The 18,488-nt window shown below is 53.9% G+C and overlaps 1 protein-coding gene across 2 annotated transcripts in view; it reads right to left on the reverse strand.

Annotated features, from left to right (window-relative positions):
• The window catches only part of PTPRN2 (protein tyrosine phosphatase receptor type N2), an 812,882-nt gene that overhangs the window by 30,409 nt on the left and 763,985 nt on the right, over positions 1-18,488 (reverse strand). For both annotated transcript variants that reach the window (XM_088018277.1, XM_028092397.2), the window contains 3 exons: positions 12,408-12,485; positions 1,574-1,693; positions 434-600 (listed from right to left, as the gene is read on the reverse strand). In XM_088018277.1, coding sequence (XP_087874403.1) covers positions 434-600; positions 1,574-1,693; positions 12,408-12,485 — 365 coding nt within the window. The remainder of the gene's footprint in view (positions 1-433; positions 601-1,573; positions 1,694-12,407; positions 12,486-18,488) is intronic.

The following is an 18,488-nucleotide window of genomic DNA, read 5'->3' on the forward strand; positions in this document are numbered from 1 at the left end:
GTTTTTTTCGATAAATACAGGATGGCACTGAAAATGTATTTTCTCTTCCTTGTGATTTTCTTCATAACGTTTTCTTTTCTCCAGCGTACTGTTATTATAAGACTACAGCGTATAATACACATACCGTATAAGCTATGTGTTAATTGACTTCTGATGTTACCGGTAAGTCTTCCAGTCAACAGATTATTAGAAGTTACGTTTCGGGGGAGTCAAAAGTTAAACGTGTATTTTCAACTGTGTGGGGGGTTGGTGCCCCAACCCCATGTTGTTCAAGGATCAACTGTATATTTATAATCCATAAATATAAAACAGATGGCGTGTCTCACAGCAAATGGCTTCTTAGACACAGGAAATCTGGTATCAGACAGCGTTCCCTCCTCTCTTATGCCCACACTCTAACACGTTACCCTGCTTAGAGCGCTGTTTGTCATACCTGCGGAAATCCAGGAGGGACCTCGCGGAAGAAGGCACTCCCTGGTCATACCAGCTCAGGAAATGGAACTGGGTCACCGTGCGCGTCTCGTTGGTTTGAAGGTTCTTCAGATAGAAGCTCCTCACGAGGAAATCCTCACACCAGATGTGCTCGGAGACTAGGTTTACCTGGACAGGAGGACAGGGGGCATTGGGACGTAAAGCATTGTCTGAGCAGGGAGCCACTCTGAGCAGCGAAGGGCGGATACTACGAGGACCCCGTGCGGGTCAACAGCGGGATTAATGGCTCCTCCCACCTTCTCAGTTTTAATGGGGTTTATGCAAAAGATAACTGTGGGTTTTTAATGTCACCTAGGTGCATTAGTCAGATTATTAGAAAATTGTGTTACAACCCAAAATGATTCCAGCTTTCATCTTTTATATTTCTAAGCTATCTAAACCTTCAAGAAAAACTATAGTTTGGAACAAGAACACCTGTGGGTTCCCCTGTAACTTAGGTTTCACTGCAGGTGGTTATCAACTAGAGGTGGAGAGGAGACCAAAGGAGTCACGCAAATAGCGTGACTCGGTGCTTCTCGGGGCCAAGCCCCTTCTCAGCAGCTCAAAATCCACGACTTTGTGATCTAGGATTCATCTTCACGCTTCCACCATGGGACTTTGGCCTTCTGACTAATTTTTAACGCAAAACAACAGATGCATGCTGGTACGTGTTGAACTGCCCAAGTTGGCGCAGTTCATTGTTAACGTGGGTAGAGAGCCCAGCTAGAGAAAGAAGCTTGCCAGCAGGCGCCCCTCAAGGAAGGTCGAATCTACAGACCCACAGCCCTGAACGCCGCGGGAGGCCACGGTGCAGGCAGGGATCTTCTGACAACAGACCCAGGAAGGGTCTATCACTCGGAGCCTGGCTCAATGGGCCTCCCTGCGAGGTAAATGTGTTTTGGTTCCGTCTGTCTGATTTTGGAATCCTAAAACTTTAAAAATGAAGACCGCACTCTTTATGCCAGAGCCCGAGGTGCCACAGCATGGCTTTTTTGGAGGGTGTGGGTGCCTACAGACTGTGGGGCCCTGGGGAAGGGGCCACCTGGGGAGGTGGGGGCACTGCTGTTCTCCGGGGCCCGGCGGGCGGGCGCCTGGGGAGTACCTCGTAGACGTGGTAGAGGTTGGAGCCTTCGTCGGGCCAGTAGTGGTAACACTGCCGGACGCCATTCTCCGAGAGGGGTGTCAGCATGACAATGACCACGCAGCCACTCTCCCACACCATCTGCAGACAGAGGAAGGCCAGCGGCCACAGTGTGACTGGCAGATCCATGCGACACGTGCAATGGCCACGCTCAGTGACGCGGGCCCAAGGTGCTCCCGCCCAGACCAACATCTCCTTCATCAGACCCTCTTCCTCCATAGCTGGCTTCCCATCTCTGAATATGCCCCGTAGTCTCCATGGTCCATGCAATACTAAAAACAACCACCAGTGATTCATTCCACACCTCTGAGAACCTCTTAAGACCCACATTCAGCGGTCTGGCTTCCCAACTTTGGATCTGTGAAGGGAGCTTTCTACCATGCTGCACAAACCCACAACATGGGCTCTTACGGAGAGCAACGGCTGGGGTTTCATGTACCTATACGGAATATGGCCATGCTACTCAATGAAAACAGAACTGAGTTAATAATTCATAGCAGCCACATTACGAAGCGTCTCCGAGACACAGCGAACCGATGGCCGCACATCCAAATGCGGAGAGGGGGCAGACACCAAGGCCCTCCACGGGATTTCCTCTCAAACACAACTCCAACTTCGTGGCTGTGGACCTGTGTATTAACACTGGAGCATAATCACGAAAACCATGAATTCTATGGGGCACGCTCAGGCGGCACTGCAGACGTGTATTAGCATATTAAATTATAGAGTGAAGAGGAGCCTACTTTCCCCGCAGTGGGTTACGGTGACCTGACAGAAATATTTATAAGCAACTGCATTTAGATGTAAATTTCATATCTAAGAGACCTTGTATTTCTTTTAAATACAGATATAACAATCCAATTAGAATCTTGTCATTAAAAAAAAAAATCCACATAGCTCAAATATAAAATGCGTTTCCTTCAAAGTTCATGTTATTAAATAACCCCCTTTAAGTGATATTTTAAAAAAAGACATGTCCACGGTATTTTCCTCTTTGAATAATGATTTATATTCCTGCGTGATGGGAATAGTCGATGCTTTTATGGCACTGTGCTGTGTCTCATTAATACTGGAATTTCATGGAAACTGCTGGTGTTTATGAAAAAGCCCACAAATAAATATGAATTATGCCCGAACCTATGTGCCTTCATTTTCCTTAGCGCAAAGCCAACCACAAGATGAGAATTCAAAGCATGTGTCTCACGTGCAGCTTTCAGGCTTTGCAGCCTGCCCCACTAAATTGGTCCTTCCAGCACATAACAATTTAATGTGTCTTTAGAAGGTGGAGAAGCTCATTGAAGCCATTACGAAAATGAGGAGAAACAGAGATTTTATGAGTGTAATAAAAATACAATGATCTAGACCATAAACTAATCATCTCACACTCTGCTTGTGCCACCCAAATGTGACATTAGGAAGCTCCTCATTTAAAGAGGAGTCTGCCCGGCCGGGTAGCCCCGTTCATTGGTCTGTGCACGCCGCGCTTCCATTCAGGAGCCCGCCCGGCTCTCTGAAGACTTGGTTAAGATTAAATCCAAATGAAACTTAATTTAAACAAACAATCCCAAAGGCACTCTTGGGGATCATATTTCTTTTTAGGTCACCGTGTCTAAGAGCAGAGAGGGGAATTTAGTAAATCACACAAACAGGCGGCCCCCTTGGGCCTGTGTGTCCGCTTGCTGGGCGACGGAGCTGCTCCCGCATCGCTTCCACCTGCAGCCGCTGCGTCACCCACTGGCCTTCATGACACGCCGAGAAGAGTTAATGCGGGTTCTGGTGGGATCCAGGACGCCAGCCAAAGTTCAGGTTAGAAACAGGGACAAGTTTCTCTGTTTCCCCTTCCGTGGCTCCCCAGCCCTCGGGCAGTACCCAGCTGCAGGAGGGGCTGCTTGTGCGGTTGGTCTTCGGGAAATCCTAATCCTTCTCTTCTGGAAGCAGCTATATCCACCCAGAGGCCCCACTGAATCTCAGAAGCGAGGCAGTCTATTGGATGAGTGAGCTAAATGTGTGAATGCCAGAAATGGTGATTTCTAGCACTTTTCTTTTCAGTGTCAGAGACCACGACACGCCTGGTCACCTCCTGGTTTACCGGGCACCTTTACCGAGCACCCAGCACGTCAGGAGAGTCAGAGGTAACTAGAAGTGCCCGCTGAAAGTGGGGTGGGGACCGCGCACCACAGAGCGCCACGGGGGTCTGCAGTCCCGCCCACAACTCCTCTCGTGCCCAATGGATGACTTTTCCCAAACAGGAAGCAGCTGCTTCCACCCCTGGATCCAGACGAGGCCACCAACATGGATGAAACATGAGCCTTCAGGGTTGGATCCTGAGTATAAACCAGGGCTGCGCTCGGAGGAGCTTTCTGGGGAGCTTCTCAGATGCTCCAGCACCACCCCTCAGGAGTCCCCCCTGAAGGCCCAGGACACCTCAACAGTACGGCTTCACGGCCAGGGATGGGAGCGATGGCGGCCTCTGGCGTTTATGGTCCCCGCCAACCTCTTCTTGGGCGACCGCGTGCTGCGGGAGTGAGAGGGGTCTGCTCGGTGTCCCATGTCACCACCTGCCGCCAATCCCTGGGAGCCCGCCCCAGGCTGCATCTCCCGGGGACGCGGTGGAGACGCTCACGATGCTGTCACTGCCAATGGGGACCCGTGCGTGGCCTTGGGCAGCAAGCAGGCAGGTAACGGGACATCCCGTGGCTCAGAAGGTCGCTCTGGCGACAGGAAGCACACACTTGGGCTGCTGTGTGATCCAACTGAGGCAGTTTACTGACGGTTGATAAGAAAAGCCAGATTGCTCTTTGTTACATGTTGAGTTTTGTCCCCCCAAGAAGATATGCTGAAGTCCCAACTGCTGAGACCCGCAAATGTGACCTTATTTGGAAATAGGGTCCCTGCTGATGTCATTGAGTTACAGAGGGGGTCATACTGAATTAGAGCGGGCCTCATAAGAAGAGGGAAAACCCGGGCGAAGACAGGCCCTGGCAGGAAGCCTCAGGACTGTGTGGGGTCCCCAGATGCTGAAAGGAGGAAGCCCCTCGGGCCCCTTGATTCCAGACGTCCGGCCTCCAGAACTCTCAGAGAAGCCCCCCAGCAGTCGAAAATCCACACTTAACCTGTGACTCCCAAAAGCTTGACTACGAGCCCATAGTCGACTAGAAGCCTTACAGTAACGCAGGCAGCCGATTAACACATGGTTTATATGTTATATGTACATTATTTGCTATATTCTTATAATAAGGTAAGCTGGAGGAAAGAAAACGTTATCAATAAGATCATAAGGAAGAGAAACTATGTTTACAGCACTGTCCTGGAAAACATCTGCGTCCGGAGGCCCTGGGCAGCTCAGACCCACATTCGAGGCTTAGCGGTGTGCTTGCTGCCAGTGGCCTCCTCGGGGCTGAGCGTGCCCCTCCAACGGGCCTATACAAACCCAATTAAAGCAGATGGAAGGAAACCACAGTCGTCTCCTCATCCAAAGTCTTTTTCGAAAACTAGCTCTTCAGCAAGCCAAGCTCTTTCAAAGTCCCGCTAAGACCTGATCAAAGGAAAGCTGACCGATCCAAAATCGCAAAGGCCCAGGTCATATTCTCCGCCAGGCACCCGGTTCCTCCAGGCATAAAACATCTTCCTGTACTTAGATCTCTTGTGATGTGTCCCTTTCTACCTTGCATCATCCTTATCATGTGCTCACATCTTTCTCCCACTAGACTGGCATCTCCGAGAAGACCGGATGCTGGTCTGGACACCATTTCTACCCTCCACGGCAGCCAGGACCGTGACTTACTAGAGTGGTTGCTCGGCTGAAAACAACACACATGTTTAAAAGAGACCCTTTGACTATTTCTGTAAAAAGAGATAAAATGCTGTCAAAGGCATGCCTGGAAGAAGTTCTCCCAGGACCTGCTTAACGTCCAGAAAAGCTTTTTTATTTTTCATTCTTTTAGCACATGAACTGTTTGCCTGGGTGATGGAGCTGCGGGTGCGTGAGGCAGACAGCTCTTCTCCGTGGGCGCCACATCCCCCCGCGATCCTGACCATACATGCGTTTCTGTGGTGGACTTATTTTTACAGGTTGAACAGAGATAATCCGAAGTCCGGCCATGAAGGGGCTGACTCACATTTTAAAATAATAAGGAGTCAATTAATGAGGTTTAGTAACACTTGTGTTTTTCTCCTTACAAGCTCACTGACGTCAGTCAGCTCTAATGCGGTCTGAAATAGATCCGAAAGGGGAAAACAGGTGTCTGCAACACCTTCTGCAGCCGAGACCCCACCCTAGGCCTCCCCGAACACCGTGTCCGCGCGCTGCAGCAAGCCTCCCGTGGTCACGGGCTCTGCGTCAAGCCACGGGGCACAGGTGAGGAAACTTCTGCTCTGTCTTCCCGTGCACGACTCATAACGCGCCCACCTGACCTGCCGCTTAGCACAAAAATGTGTCGGCGCGGCCTCCCTGGGCCACGAAGTCATCCTCCTCGCTAGCCGTGTGATGCTGGGTGCCGGACACCCTGCGCCCAACCAGTCCCACAGCCGCCACCCCACAGCCCGTAAATGGCAGCCTCGACCTCTGAAATCCCTTCCCACTGGGAGTAAAGGAGAAGGCATCTAAATAAGAAGTCCTTTCCTTGTCCCTGGAACCGGGTTTGAGTTTTATTGGAAAGATGGCGCAGCTGGCCTAGCTGTCCAGCCGACTGTCCAGCCGACTGGCTGTGGGTGCAAACACTGGGCCCTCAGGGTTTCCAGAGCCAGGCCACCCGCTTCCAGACCCGACTTCTTCATCCAGCCCCTGTGCAGTCGCTCCAGGCTATTCATCACAGGTGCTTGGACGTCTGGGAAGGTACCTGGACCGAGGGAGTGTCGCCACTTAGAGCCGTTGGCAGTCCCTCAGCCTTGCTCACCTTTCAGGTTAAATATGTGTGTCGTCTGCTTAGATGAAAGTGCCACGCTCAGGCTGCCGCTTTGTTTTCAAGATGAGAACCTGGTATCAATGCATCAGTCCAGCTGTGGGTCCCAGAGAATGAGGAGGGGGGTTGAGGGTGGATGAGGAGGAGAAGGTGGACAGGAAGGAGGGGAGGAAGGAGGAGGGGAGGAGGGGGGGAGGGAAGGAGGGGAGGAGGGGGGAGGGAGGAGGGAGGGAGGAGGGAGGAGGCGAGGAGGGAGGGAGGAGGGAGGAGAGGGGAGGAGGGAGGAGGGAGGGAGGAGGGAGGAGGCGAGGAGGGAGGGAGGAGGGAGGAGGGGAGGAAGGGAGGAGGGAGGGGAGGAGGGAGGGAGGAGGGAGGGAGGAGGGTAGGAGGGAGGGAGGAGGGAGGGAGGAGGGAGGGAGGAGGGGAGGAGGGTAGGAGGGAGGGAGGAGGGATGGAGGGAGGGAGGAGGGAGGAGGGAGGGGAGGAGGGAGGGAGGAGGGAGAAGGCGAGGAGGGAGGGAGGAGGGAGGGAGGAGGGGAGGAGGGAGGAGGGAGGGAGGAGGGGAGGAGGGAGGAGGGAGGAGGGAGGGAGGAGGGAGGAGGAGGGATGGAGGGAGGAGGGAGGGAGGAGGGGAGGAGGGAGTAGAGGGGAGGAGGGAGGGAGGAGGGAGGGATGGAGGAAGGAGGGAGGGAGGAGGGAGGGAGGAGGGAGGGAGGAGGGAGGAGGGAGTAGAGGGGAGGAGGGAGGGAGGAGGGAGGGAGGAGGGAGGGAGGAGGGAGTAGAGGGGAGGAGGGAGGGAGGAGGGAGGGAGGAGGGAGGGAGGAGGGAGGGAGGAGGGAGGGAGGAGGGAGTAGAGGGAGGAGGGAGTAGAGGGGAGGAGGGAGGGAGGAGGGAGGAGGGAGGGAGGAGGGAGGGAGGGAGGGAGGGAGGAGGGAGTAGAGGGAGGAGGGAGTAGAGGGGAGGAGGGAGGGAGGAGGGAGGAGGGAGGGAGGAGGGAGGGAGGAGGGAGGAGGCGAGGAGGGAGGGAGGAGGGAGGAGGGAGTAGAGGGGAGGAGGGAGGGAGGAGGGAGGAGGGGACAAGGGACCAGTAACTTAAAAGCAGAATAGCCGGGACGTTTCTGGCTGCGATCCATAATGTCAGTGGAAAAGGAACTCAGGGGGCGCCTGGGGGGCTCAGTCGTTGAGCGACTGCCTTCGGCTCAGGTCATGGTCCCGGGGTCCTGGGATGGAGCCCCGCCTCGGGCTCCCTGCTCCGCGGGGAGTCTGCTTCTCCCTCTGCCCCTGCCCCTGCTCATGCTCTCTCTTGAGTGCTCTCTCTCTCTCAAATAAATAATCTTCAAAAAAAAAGAAGAGAACAAGACCCTCGGGATATATGTCTCTCAGCCAGGCCCGAGTCTGAAGGTTGCCAAGAGGGCACGTGTGCTCTCCGCTGCGTGCTCCCCGAGCAGAATCACGGACACCCCTGCAGATCAGGGCTTTCAAGCCCACCTTTAGGGGAGGTGGCATGATAGGTTTTCTTCTCTCTTTAAAGGTTTATGAGCTCGTGTATAGGGAGTCCAGTGAGACTAAATATCTGAAGTAAAATGTCCTGGAAAACCCAGGGCAAGTGGCTGAAGTATTTATGAACAGAAATAACAAAAGAAGTTTTTCTTAAGAAATTAACTCTCCTTAATTCTTGTATTTCCTTTAATTTGACCCAACAACGTGCTTTAAAACCAACAATCCGTAAGCTAACAGGGCTCTGGAGTAAATGTCCCCCTTCCACAATTCCTTGATGCTCCAGAAACAGAAGACCCCTTCATGCACGAACCAGAGGGTGTCCTGGGGTGAAGACCAAGCACAATTCGTCACCAGCCTCACAGGGTAACAGGGCTTCGGGGATGGGCTCAGGCTCTTGGAGTCAGGCGTCTCAGGACGGCCAGAAGTCGGATTTCTGACCCGAGCCCTGGTGTGATGTGGTCTCCCGAGGAAGGGGGACGATGTGGCCCTGGAGGGCCCTGAAGCTCGGGGAGGCTCAGGCTGGCCCTAGGGTGCCTGCACATGACCAGGCCAGGCCGGGGCCTCTCTGGATGCTGGCTGGGCTCCTGTGGGATTGGATGGCGATGGCTCTAAGGTGTCCATCTGTGGGTGGAGCAGACTGTGGAGGTGGGGGCCGCCAGCTTCCCTCTCCTCTCCGCCAGATGTGGGCTTGGGCCGTGAGAGCAGGGCAGATGTGCAGCAGACTCGGTCCTTGGCCGCGTCCGGGCCTCGGGGACCTGCTGTGTGTGCACTGCTCACTCAGGCTTTGTCGGACTCTTCCTCCAGGGTCCCCGTCTTGCCCCCTCACCCCGACCCCCAGGCGGAAAGTGCCGGGGAAGGAGAACGTTTGCCTTCTTTGGCTCTCCCACAGAAGCTGGCTCTGAGTTTTTTCTTGACCACAGTAAGGACTGGGATTGATAAAAACACACTACTTAAACCCAGCCCAGCACTTTTGGAGAAGAGAGTGCTTCGCCGGTGAAGCCTTCATAACAGAATACCTTCCGGAAGTGGAAGACGGAACTCGACCGGAGGGCTTTCTCTTGGTCAAACGTTGATAACGGCATCTGTGTTAGCACTGCCTGGGCACCGGCGGGACCCCCGCTGCCTGGGGCGGGCCCTCTGCCCTGGACTGTGGACTCCGCGCCCCGTCCCTGCTCGCTGGCCTCTGGTTCTGTCTGAAAGAGCTCATCTGTCAAGCAGGACGGGCCAGTGTGCTCTTGGCTGAGCCACCCTGTGGTGAAAGGGGACGGTGACCAGTCTGCGTCCCATGGAGAACGTCCCAGTTCCTGGGGCGGAGGGGCTGCTGTGACCCGCTTCTAGGGGCTTCATGTGCCTGGCTCTGCAGCTCATGTCTGTAAATAGTTCTCATGCACCCGAGCTCGGTCAATCGGGTCGCCTGAATTTCTGGTGGTGACACATCAAAGCGGCCACTGTGGAAAGCACACGGTTCTGCCAGCTTCCCCTAAAAATACAAGAGGAGGGACCCCTTGGGACCCTTGGGACCGGGTGGGGGGTGGGTCAGCGGGAGGAGCTCCACCACCGCTGTGCGAAGAGCAGGGACCCGTGGCAAGAATGGCAATGACTGGCCACGTCCCCAGGACGGCCCCTTCCTCCTGCTGCCCCAGGCCGCCCACCCTCCCATCTCACAGAGAAGTTTCTTCTCCGCGAAAGCTGTCCTGACGCTCCTTCGAAACGGCTGGCGCAACACGGTTACGTCGTCAGGAACAACGGGTTTACCCTGGGAATGTCCACAGTCCCCGCAGAAGACTGCTTGCCTTGCGTTTCTGCGAACGGATGCGCCCAGGGGCCTCCCCAACACGGTGCCTTCTTCCTTCTCGGGGAGCGGGGGTAGTAAAAGCATCTGAGTTCTAGAGATCTGGGTTTAAAACATGCCCTGCCTCCAGCTGGCTGTGTGGATTCGGGAAGTCATTTAGGGTACCCCAGGCATCAGCCTTCTGGTAGAACGGGGATCATGATATTCTCTCATTGTAGTAAAATATACATAAGATGTACCTTCTTGGCCATTTTTAAGTGCAGAGTTAAGTAGCATTAAGTAGACTCACGTTCCTGCGTAACCATCGCCACCATCCATCTCCAGAACGTTCCATCTTCCCAAACTGAAACTGTCCCCATTAAATACCAAGTCTGCTCCCCAGGCGCCTACCCTCTACTTACTGTCTCCCTGGATCTGACTCCCCACAGGCCACGTATGAGGGGACCCCAGGGGCTCAGTCTTGTCCTTGGTCATTAGGGGCATTGACTGAAGTTGCCACCTGAAGCGCCTGCCCAGGGTCTGGCATACAGTAAGTGCTCAACGGGATTTCCCTCCCCTCCCGCTCCTTTCCTTGTGTTCACTTGGACTTCAATGCCCCCCTTTGCACATGTGCATGTGCCTCTTTCTCTCAAAGTAGCCACGCAGGCCCCATTACACAGATGCGGACGTCCTCCCAGATTAGAATATGTATTCCAGGCTCGGGGTCAAACCAGCGGACAGCTGACCTTCATCGCCTTCTCCTTTTCCTCCACCCCCAGCCCCAGCGTTCCCCTCCCCACGCGGCTCATCGACGACCAGAGCTTTTTGGTGCCTGTGGGCTGTCACAGGCTGGGGGACCAGGCGTTAGCTCCTTCCTGCAAGGTAATTTAGAAGTACTGGGGACCTCTGCATTCTGGACATGCTAGGCCCGGCTTGTGTCCCCCCCCTCGCTGACCTGCCCTGACCTTCACGGCCCCTCCCGCCCCCCACCCCCCTGCCCCCACCACCCAGCGGCCTCTCTCTGGATTCCCGCAGTGGCCATGTGTGTCTCAGCAGCAAAGTATTCGGTCTCAGTCAATGCTCATTTCTTAGCCACTCCAATGGGTGGAATAGTGTCTCCCAAGGGTCACGCACACCTGGAACCTGTGGACGTGACCTTCTTTGGAAATAGGGCCTCTGCAGGTGCGCTCAAGAGGAGGCTGCACTGGCCAGAATGGACCCCAAGTCTAATGACCAGTGGCTTTCTAAGAGGAGCGAAATTTGAACCCTATGGAAGGGTCACCACGAGGATGGAGCAGAAGCAGAAGTGTTGCGTCCATGAGCCAGGGGACCCCCAGCAGTGTTGGCCATGACCAGAAGCCGGAGACAGCGGCACGAGCAGGTTCTCCTGCGGAGCCCCCACGTAGAACCAGTCTTGCCCACGCCTGGGTCTCAGGCCGCCAGCCTCCAGCATTTCTGTGCTGCTTTGTAATGTTATGGCAGCCACGGAAAAGTTGTGCCCCCAGCCTTCCTCGAGACCACGGGGTCTTGCTCAAGTGCATTTGGAGGATACAGAGTTGAAGCAGTTTCTTTACGACAGACTTCTCAGCGGCTTCGACGTGTTTTCAGGTACGGTAATCACAGGAGCGCTAGCCCATTGCCTACAAAGCCTTCCTGTCCCGGGACACCTGCCACCATTTGGAGGGACACTAGTGGGTCCTGAGAAGTGTGACCAAGGCTGTGATCTTGCACTTGGTCATTTTTCTCATGTTGCTTCATTTAAAGATGGCTTCTTCCATTCCATGAACGTCAGACCTCCAGACACTCTGGAGAGCAACCTAGGGAACCTGCGTGGCCCCGTCTGTACGCATGGCCACGTTGCTGGGGGTGGGTGGCTTGCCGTCCTAACAGGCGCTCCGTCCACCCGCGAGCCCCCGCGCTGGTTGCTCTCTCACCTCTGTCCTCCACGGGCTCTGCCTGTCAAAGTCCCCCTGCCAGGGCTTGGGGACAGTGGTGTGCCTGATGCATGGGGGAGTTCATGTGACTGTGCCACCTTCCGAAGCCCCTTCCCACTTAGCTCTGTGGCATGGCTGAGGCCTAAGGAGGATGCAGGGGAAGAAGGGGAGGCCCCTCGCTCTCCTGTTCTGCCCTTTGTGGCTTGTGCTCACACTGGCGCTCAGCGGCTGAGCCTCGGTCTGGGCGTCTGGGGCTATGCTGGACAAAGCAGACTAGCCTGGCCCTTAAAATACATTACAGAGGATCTACAAGGAGGAGAAACTATAATTTGAGCACCATTTTTTACTTTCATAGGGAGAGAATAATAGATAAGGATTTGAACAGAATGTAATAAACACTTATTAATTTCATTTCTTTGTACTTCATGAAATAAAATTGTAAAGTGGTTAAAAAAGTAAGGGTCTTTAAAGCATTCAATCTCTCGAAGGGAATTTTCATACTCAAGTTTTGAAAAACAAAAGATAATAAAAAACATCAAAGGACCCATATAAATTCTGAAATCAAGTAACATTTGACGAGCAACACCTATAAACAAGTTCAAATTTACTGAATCGAATCCAAGGCATCACCCACTATTAATTTATCAAGATCTTATTTTCAGAAAAAATTTTAACTCAAGCAGACTCACCTGCCAGAAGTCGGCCACGGTGGCAGGCAGCGGTCCCTGGGTGGCGATGTAGGCGGGATTCCTAGGGTCGTGATCCATCTGCAGAGACAAGATTATAGTAACAAAGATTATTAGCTAAGAGCAAGGAAATAACCAGGAAAGAGAACCCTGGCCAAAGAGGAGGTGAAGGCGGCATATCCCGCGCTGAATGCCAGCCACAGGGACACACGGGGTCGTACAAGTGGGAGAAGCAGGCTGGTCTTCCTTGCTGTCCCTCCTGATTCCAACAGTGCTTGGCTTTCAGCAGAGCCCCTGTGGCCCTGTGCCTGGAGCCTGGCTGATGCTGGAATGCTTCACGCCTGATATCACAGTAACAGGGACAGCACGAGCCACAGTGGAGACCCGTACCCCAGAGACCAGATGCCAAGAAATAAACAGGCTGGGCAAAGACAGGGTGGTGGGGGCACAAGGTGGGGTGCCAACATGGCGGTGTCTCCACGGATGCCAGCAGTTGTGCCACGGGCCAGCATGCGTGGCCTCCACCCCGGCCACGGGACTCCCCGCAGGCCACGTGCCAGCATGCGTGGCCTCCACCCCGGCCATGGGACTCCCCCCAGGCCACCTGCCAGCATGCGTGGCCTCCACCCCAGCCACGGGACTCCCCCGAGGCCACGGGCCTCCCTCCAGGCCACCTGCCAGCATGCATGGCCTCCATCCCAGCCATGGGACTCCCCCGAGGCCACGCGCCTCCCCCCAGGGCATCTGCCAGCATGCGTGGCCTCCACCCCAGCCACGGGCCTCCCCCCAGGCCACCTGCTAGCATGCGTGGCCTCCATCCCAGGCCACGGGCCTCCCCCAGGCCACCAGCCAGCATGCATGGCCTCCAACCCAGCCATAAGCCTCGACCCTGGCCACCTGCCAGGGTGAGCTGCCTGCACACCCACCATAGGCCACGTGCAGGGTTCCAATCAACAAGCGCTTTGTGAGAACTGCAGATGTGGGCCTGGGAGAGGTGAAACCAGGGGGCCAGGCCCATGAGCCACCCTTCAGGATCCTGGAAGAATGAATGAACAAGTGCATCCTGCCTCCCCTAAGAGTTAGCTCCTCTCACGTGGGGGCTTGTTCCTGTTACCCGGGAAGGGGCGCTGGCACCCCGGGTCATGCCAGGGGTCTGCGAGCATGATGTGCAGGCCCTCCCCAGGAGACAGGCCCAGGCTTCCAGCAGCTCGTTTCCAATTCTAGTCCTATGGCGCCAGGCAAGGGGCTGAAGACGGACAAACAGTAGAATTCAGTTATGGGTTTTCTGGCTGGTTGGTTTGTCCAAGCCTGCTGGCCTCAACAGAGGGGTCTGGCTTAAAATACCTTCATTATGACATTTAATTCAAAGACGTCTAAGCAGGAAAAAGAAGGGAGAAAGGGACCCAGGCAACAAAGCCTAGAGAAGGAAATTGGGTGGAAATGCCGTGGACAGCCCCTTCCCCTCACGGGACTTCCCTGCGTGCTGTGCACCCTGGACTGGACTGCAGAGACCACCCCAGGGGGACGGACAGGGCCTCGTGCTAGAGCCTCACCTTGGCGCTCGCCTGTCACACGTACTCAGTCCCTGAATCTCTCCCATCTGGCGCTAGAATCTATTACTCTTTTGATACCAGGGTTTGACAAAAGATTTAAAATGTTCTGTGTTTAAACACAGTTGTTAAGAATACATTTCCCAATGCAGTGAGAAAGGAGGTTTCAACCACACATGGTTCTATGGCAGCACATGAAGATGTCGGCTGTCCACCCCAGAGCCACCCTAATACGCAGCCCCGCGCTGGGTTTGAAGGACAGCCCACGTGAGGCACGGTCTCCGGAGCACGGATTTAGTGATCCTTGCAGAGATGATGGTTGTCAGCATAAAAGGGTGCGTGACGCACTTATAATTACGTGCACCGCAGAAGAGCAGATGTAAATCATTCCCACAGAACAACAGTGGAATGCCGGCTGGGGTGGGGGGCAGGAGGAGGATGCTTTTTCTGCCTCCAATTTAGTGATTCCCAATTAAAACCGGACCTCGTTGTCAAATTCACCACAGCACACACAATATAGGTAAAATTACGTTACTCTCGCTGAAAGCCCCAATTAAAATGTTTCAGTGGAAAAGCTTAGCAGAAATAAGGAGTTTTGATTTTTCAAAATATGCATTTGTTGGAGGTGACTGCTATTTACAAAAACCCCATCCCTTTCTAGCAAACAATTCTGAATAAAAAGTAAAACCCTACCTCCTTTTCAAATGTGGTTTTTTGACCAAAGCAATTTAGAGAGCACCAAATTTAAAAACCGTTAGTGTGTTCAAACTAGCACACTTAGTGGCTTTCAAACTGAGAAATCTGTGATTAAAAGTAAAAACCTGAACAGGGCTTCAGGAGGGTAAACAAGGCAACCTACTGTGGTTGGTCTCGGTGGTCCGCTGTGGCCCGCTCCAGCCCAGGCAGGAGAGGGTGTGGACAAGGCCCACTACTCTCCCAGCCCCCTCGATGGTGGCCACGTGGCGGCCACCTGGGAGGCAGTAGATAGCATAATGACCACAGAGTGGCGAAATGTGTCATCCGTTTAACAATAATTCAAAGACAATTAGAATGATTTCATTCTGTGCACATTTTGTTGAACAGAAAATAATTCTGGGCAGAAGCACTTTGTATGTGTCTCACGGTTTTGTGCAATCTTTAACCGAAAAAGAGTAAAGCAAATATTTAACTAAATGAACAGAAGCTTTATATTTAAGATTTCCAGTGCAGGAGAAGTGTAATCAGAGGCAATCAAGTTTCTACTAACAGCACTTTTCCACCAGGAACTCTGGCCCACAGGCCCCTGGTGGACGTGGGTGTGCGTCTTCCTCTACCGCCCAGGGCATGAGCATGGCGTGAGCACAGCGTCTGCAGCCTCCTGTGATCTGAGCTGCCGCTCCCCCACCGCTCACCACTCTCCTGTTCTTTGTGGAGTGCTCTTTACTTGTTCACAAACACAGGCTCTGGGGCGGTGGAGGAAGTCAGCTCCTGGGTCTGGGCCTCGGTCAGTGTCTGAGATTGGGGTGGGCTGCGCACATGACCTCCACGTGCCCGTCAGCTCTGGGATTCCACGTGCGTATACGTGCGGACTCCTCTGTGCGTGCCTGTGGGAGTGTGTTGGCCATAACCCTGAGGCTATCAGTCAAAGCCCGTGCGGTTCACGCCATGCCCTCAGGTGGCCTTCTCCCTTGTGTGCTGCGTAAGGCAGAAGGGCCCCAACCATCAAACAGGACTTACTCCCAGTGACTGCCTAGCAAGCGAGGGCCATGGGGTGCCGGGTCCCAAGTACAACTAACACTACCATTTTGTTTTCACTAGGTCATTTTTTCCCCCCCGAAAACTGTGTTGAATCCACTATGCACGTGGTTGGCAGGGTACGGGAAAGGTGTGTTCCTACAAATTTCTAAATGCACAGGCTCCACAGAGCAAACCTAGCCATCTGCTGTAAGCTGGGCAATGCCAATTATTAAATGGGTGTGAGTGGTTTTCAGAAACTCTAACGTGCATTAAAAACTCAGCAATAATTTCCCCAGTACTACGAGCAAAAGAGATGTTTAAACTCAAGTATTTGGCGTGTTAAGACCAGGGACCCACGTCCTGAAGCCTTGAAGAGCTCGAGGGTGGGGCCGGCAGGCTGCCTGCTGCGGTCCGGCCCGACTGCCTGGTCTTGACCATGACCTGGGGAGGGGTGCGGGGCCAGGCCTCTCACTCTGAAGTCTCAGAGAGTAAACATGCACGTTTTCCTTCTCTATTCCTATCTGCCTGCCCCTGCATCTATTTTTTCCCCTAACATTTAGAGCAAATTTCACAGAATGTTTTCTTCAAAACAAGCGAATATCAAGTCAGAGTTTTCAAGTCAATTTTCTAGACAGTCTTCATATGGGAATTTACTGAGAAACGGTAGCTTCCGTAATTGATGTGAGAGAGGCTGACTTAGCTGAAGCTATTTTCATATTTTCTTCTTCTGAGTTAAGGTTTAAGTAAATTATAAAATATAATATACACACATAGATGCTTGCTTGTAAATATTTTCTGAGAACCCGAGAGTTGGCTCCCATATTTGGCCAATTTCTTATGATATTCAGGACATCTGACTGGTCACCCGATTTCCTGAGGAGTCCAGGTGCACCACTCACATTAGTTAAATGCGTTCTGAATTAAAACGTTAAACAATTTCTTGTCCCTCAGTAAACAGTGGAATGAAGAGTAAGTTTAGTTTCAAGCATTGGGAATTTCGGACCCGTCCCTGGTAAAGACATGTGTGTGCTGTTTCGAGCACACCGTGTGTTAGGCGTGTTAACGACACGCCTCAGTCTGCATCCCTGGGAAGAGCTGGGCTGCACTCCTGGGTGGAGACCACAGGCTGCCCCTCACACACGCTGGGCGGGAGCACGGAATTCCCGTTTACTTTCATGACCTCTGCTCTCAAAGCAAAGATTGCACATTATTTACTACCGGATGACTTCCCTGGGATTTAATGAGGACTAAGTACAAATATGACAGATGTAATTATCATAGTTTTATTCTGCACAGCCAGGGTCTTCTTGGGCTGTAATTGTTAGTTTTTCATTCAAGTGCTGCTAGGAAGCTCATTATCACTGTCCCTTCAGTCATTTCAGAAAGAAGAGATACCACGGCTCATTCTTAGAACCCAAATGAGAAGAGGAGAATTGTGGCGTGAAATGAAGGGGAAACATAAAAGATGCCTTAAATCCCTCCCTCCCCTGGCATCGCCTCCTGACCCGAGCCCCAGCCCAGCGGGGTTGGGGCTGGGGGTGCCGCCTGCGCTCCCCGCCGTGGAGGCGTGGCCGGATGGTGGGAGGCGCGGGAGCAGCTCAGGTGCCCCACCTCTGGGGCCCGTGGGAGCGCCAGCGTCGCTGCGTGGACTTCTGCACTGACATTTCACTTCAGCCAGAGACCACCAGCAGTGGGAAGTTGGAACCCACGAAATGAGGGGGAGTTGGGCACACCCCAACGGTGGACGCTCACTTTTAGGCTTGAAAATAACTGCTCTGCTTCTCTTCCTGGCCCTGTCCCATGGTTCATGCCCGGGACAAGGAGCCCAGCAGGAGGACACGGCTCTCCAGGCAGATCTGAGCTGCCGGCACCGTGGCCCACCGCGGGGGACACGTCCAGGCCCCTACCGCCCCCCCTTCACCAGAACCCATGCTCTACCCACAGAAGGGGAGGCTGTACACCCACGAGGCTTTGGCTTGATTCTAAATCAGAATTGACAGACAATACTAAGCCCAGCAGGGCACTTACTGAGAAAGACAGAATGGCCCCAGATGAGAACCCGGAGAACACAGATGGGGCCAGTCCTTGAGGTCTACCTGTGCTGGCAGTAATGGAGCCACCCCTTAACAGTAACTGCAGGAGCCAAGGTCTGGGCTCAGGGGGTGTAGACGGAGCAGCCGACCAGCTCTTAACCCGCTTTCTCGCGGTGAGGTGGCTACACTGTCCTCCCGCTGTGCACCGTGAGGGCCAGGACACAGGCTCTGGCCCACGGCACACTGCACTCCCAAGAATAAGCTTGATATGCCAGGCGCCCCGGAAACAGAACCAGCAGCTACGAGAACGTTCTAGCAGCAGCTCCTGCCGCTTGAAATCCGACAGTGAACCTTCTCAAGGGAGCCTGCTGCAGCCGGAATGCAAGGGGTCGTCAGGACGCCACGGGGTGCGTCCCGAATCCAGAGACGACCCACGGCCTCAGCAGCCACCCACAGATCACTGGCAAGCTCCCTGAGCTGGAATCCTACGCGCCCTGCTCTGCTCCATGCAAATCTGAGATTTTAGTCAGATATCCTGACGCTTCCCTGATGACCAACGTTGACGCACACAGTTCACGGGGGGAGGGGGAGGTGGGGCCACACCCAACCTCCCGCAGGAATCCCCACCGGCTCCCAAACTCTCCGCCATCAACCACACTGCTTAAAACTCTCATTCCGTGGACACTCGTTTTACTTGCTTCCCACTTAACGATCATTCTAACTTCATTCTGGAAAAGCCAGGCTGCGCATGGCTTAGTCTGACCTCTGACTCGTCACCCTCCGGC

The sequence above is a fragment of the Eumetopias jubatus genome, unplaced genomic scaffold (assembly GCF_037043125.1).
Source record: "Eumetopias jubatus isolate StellerSeaLion01/CBP00866 unplaced genomic scaffold, mEumJub1_p1.0 scaffold_14, whole genome shotgun sequence".
NCBI classification, from domain to species: domain Eukaryota; kingdom Metazoa; phylum Chordata; class Mammalia; order Carnivora; family Otariidae; genus Eumetopias; species Eumetopias jubatus.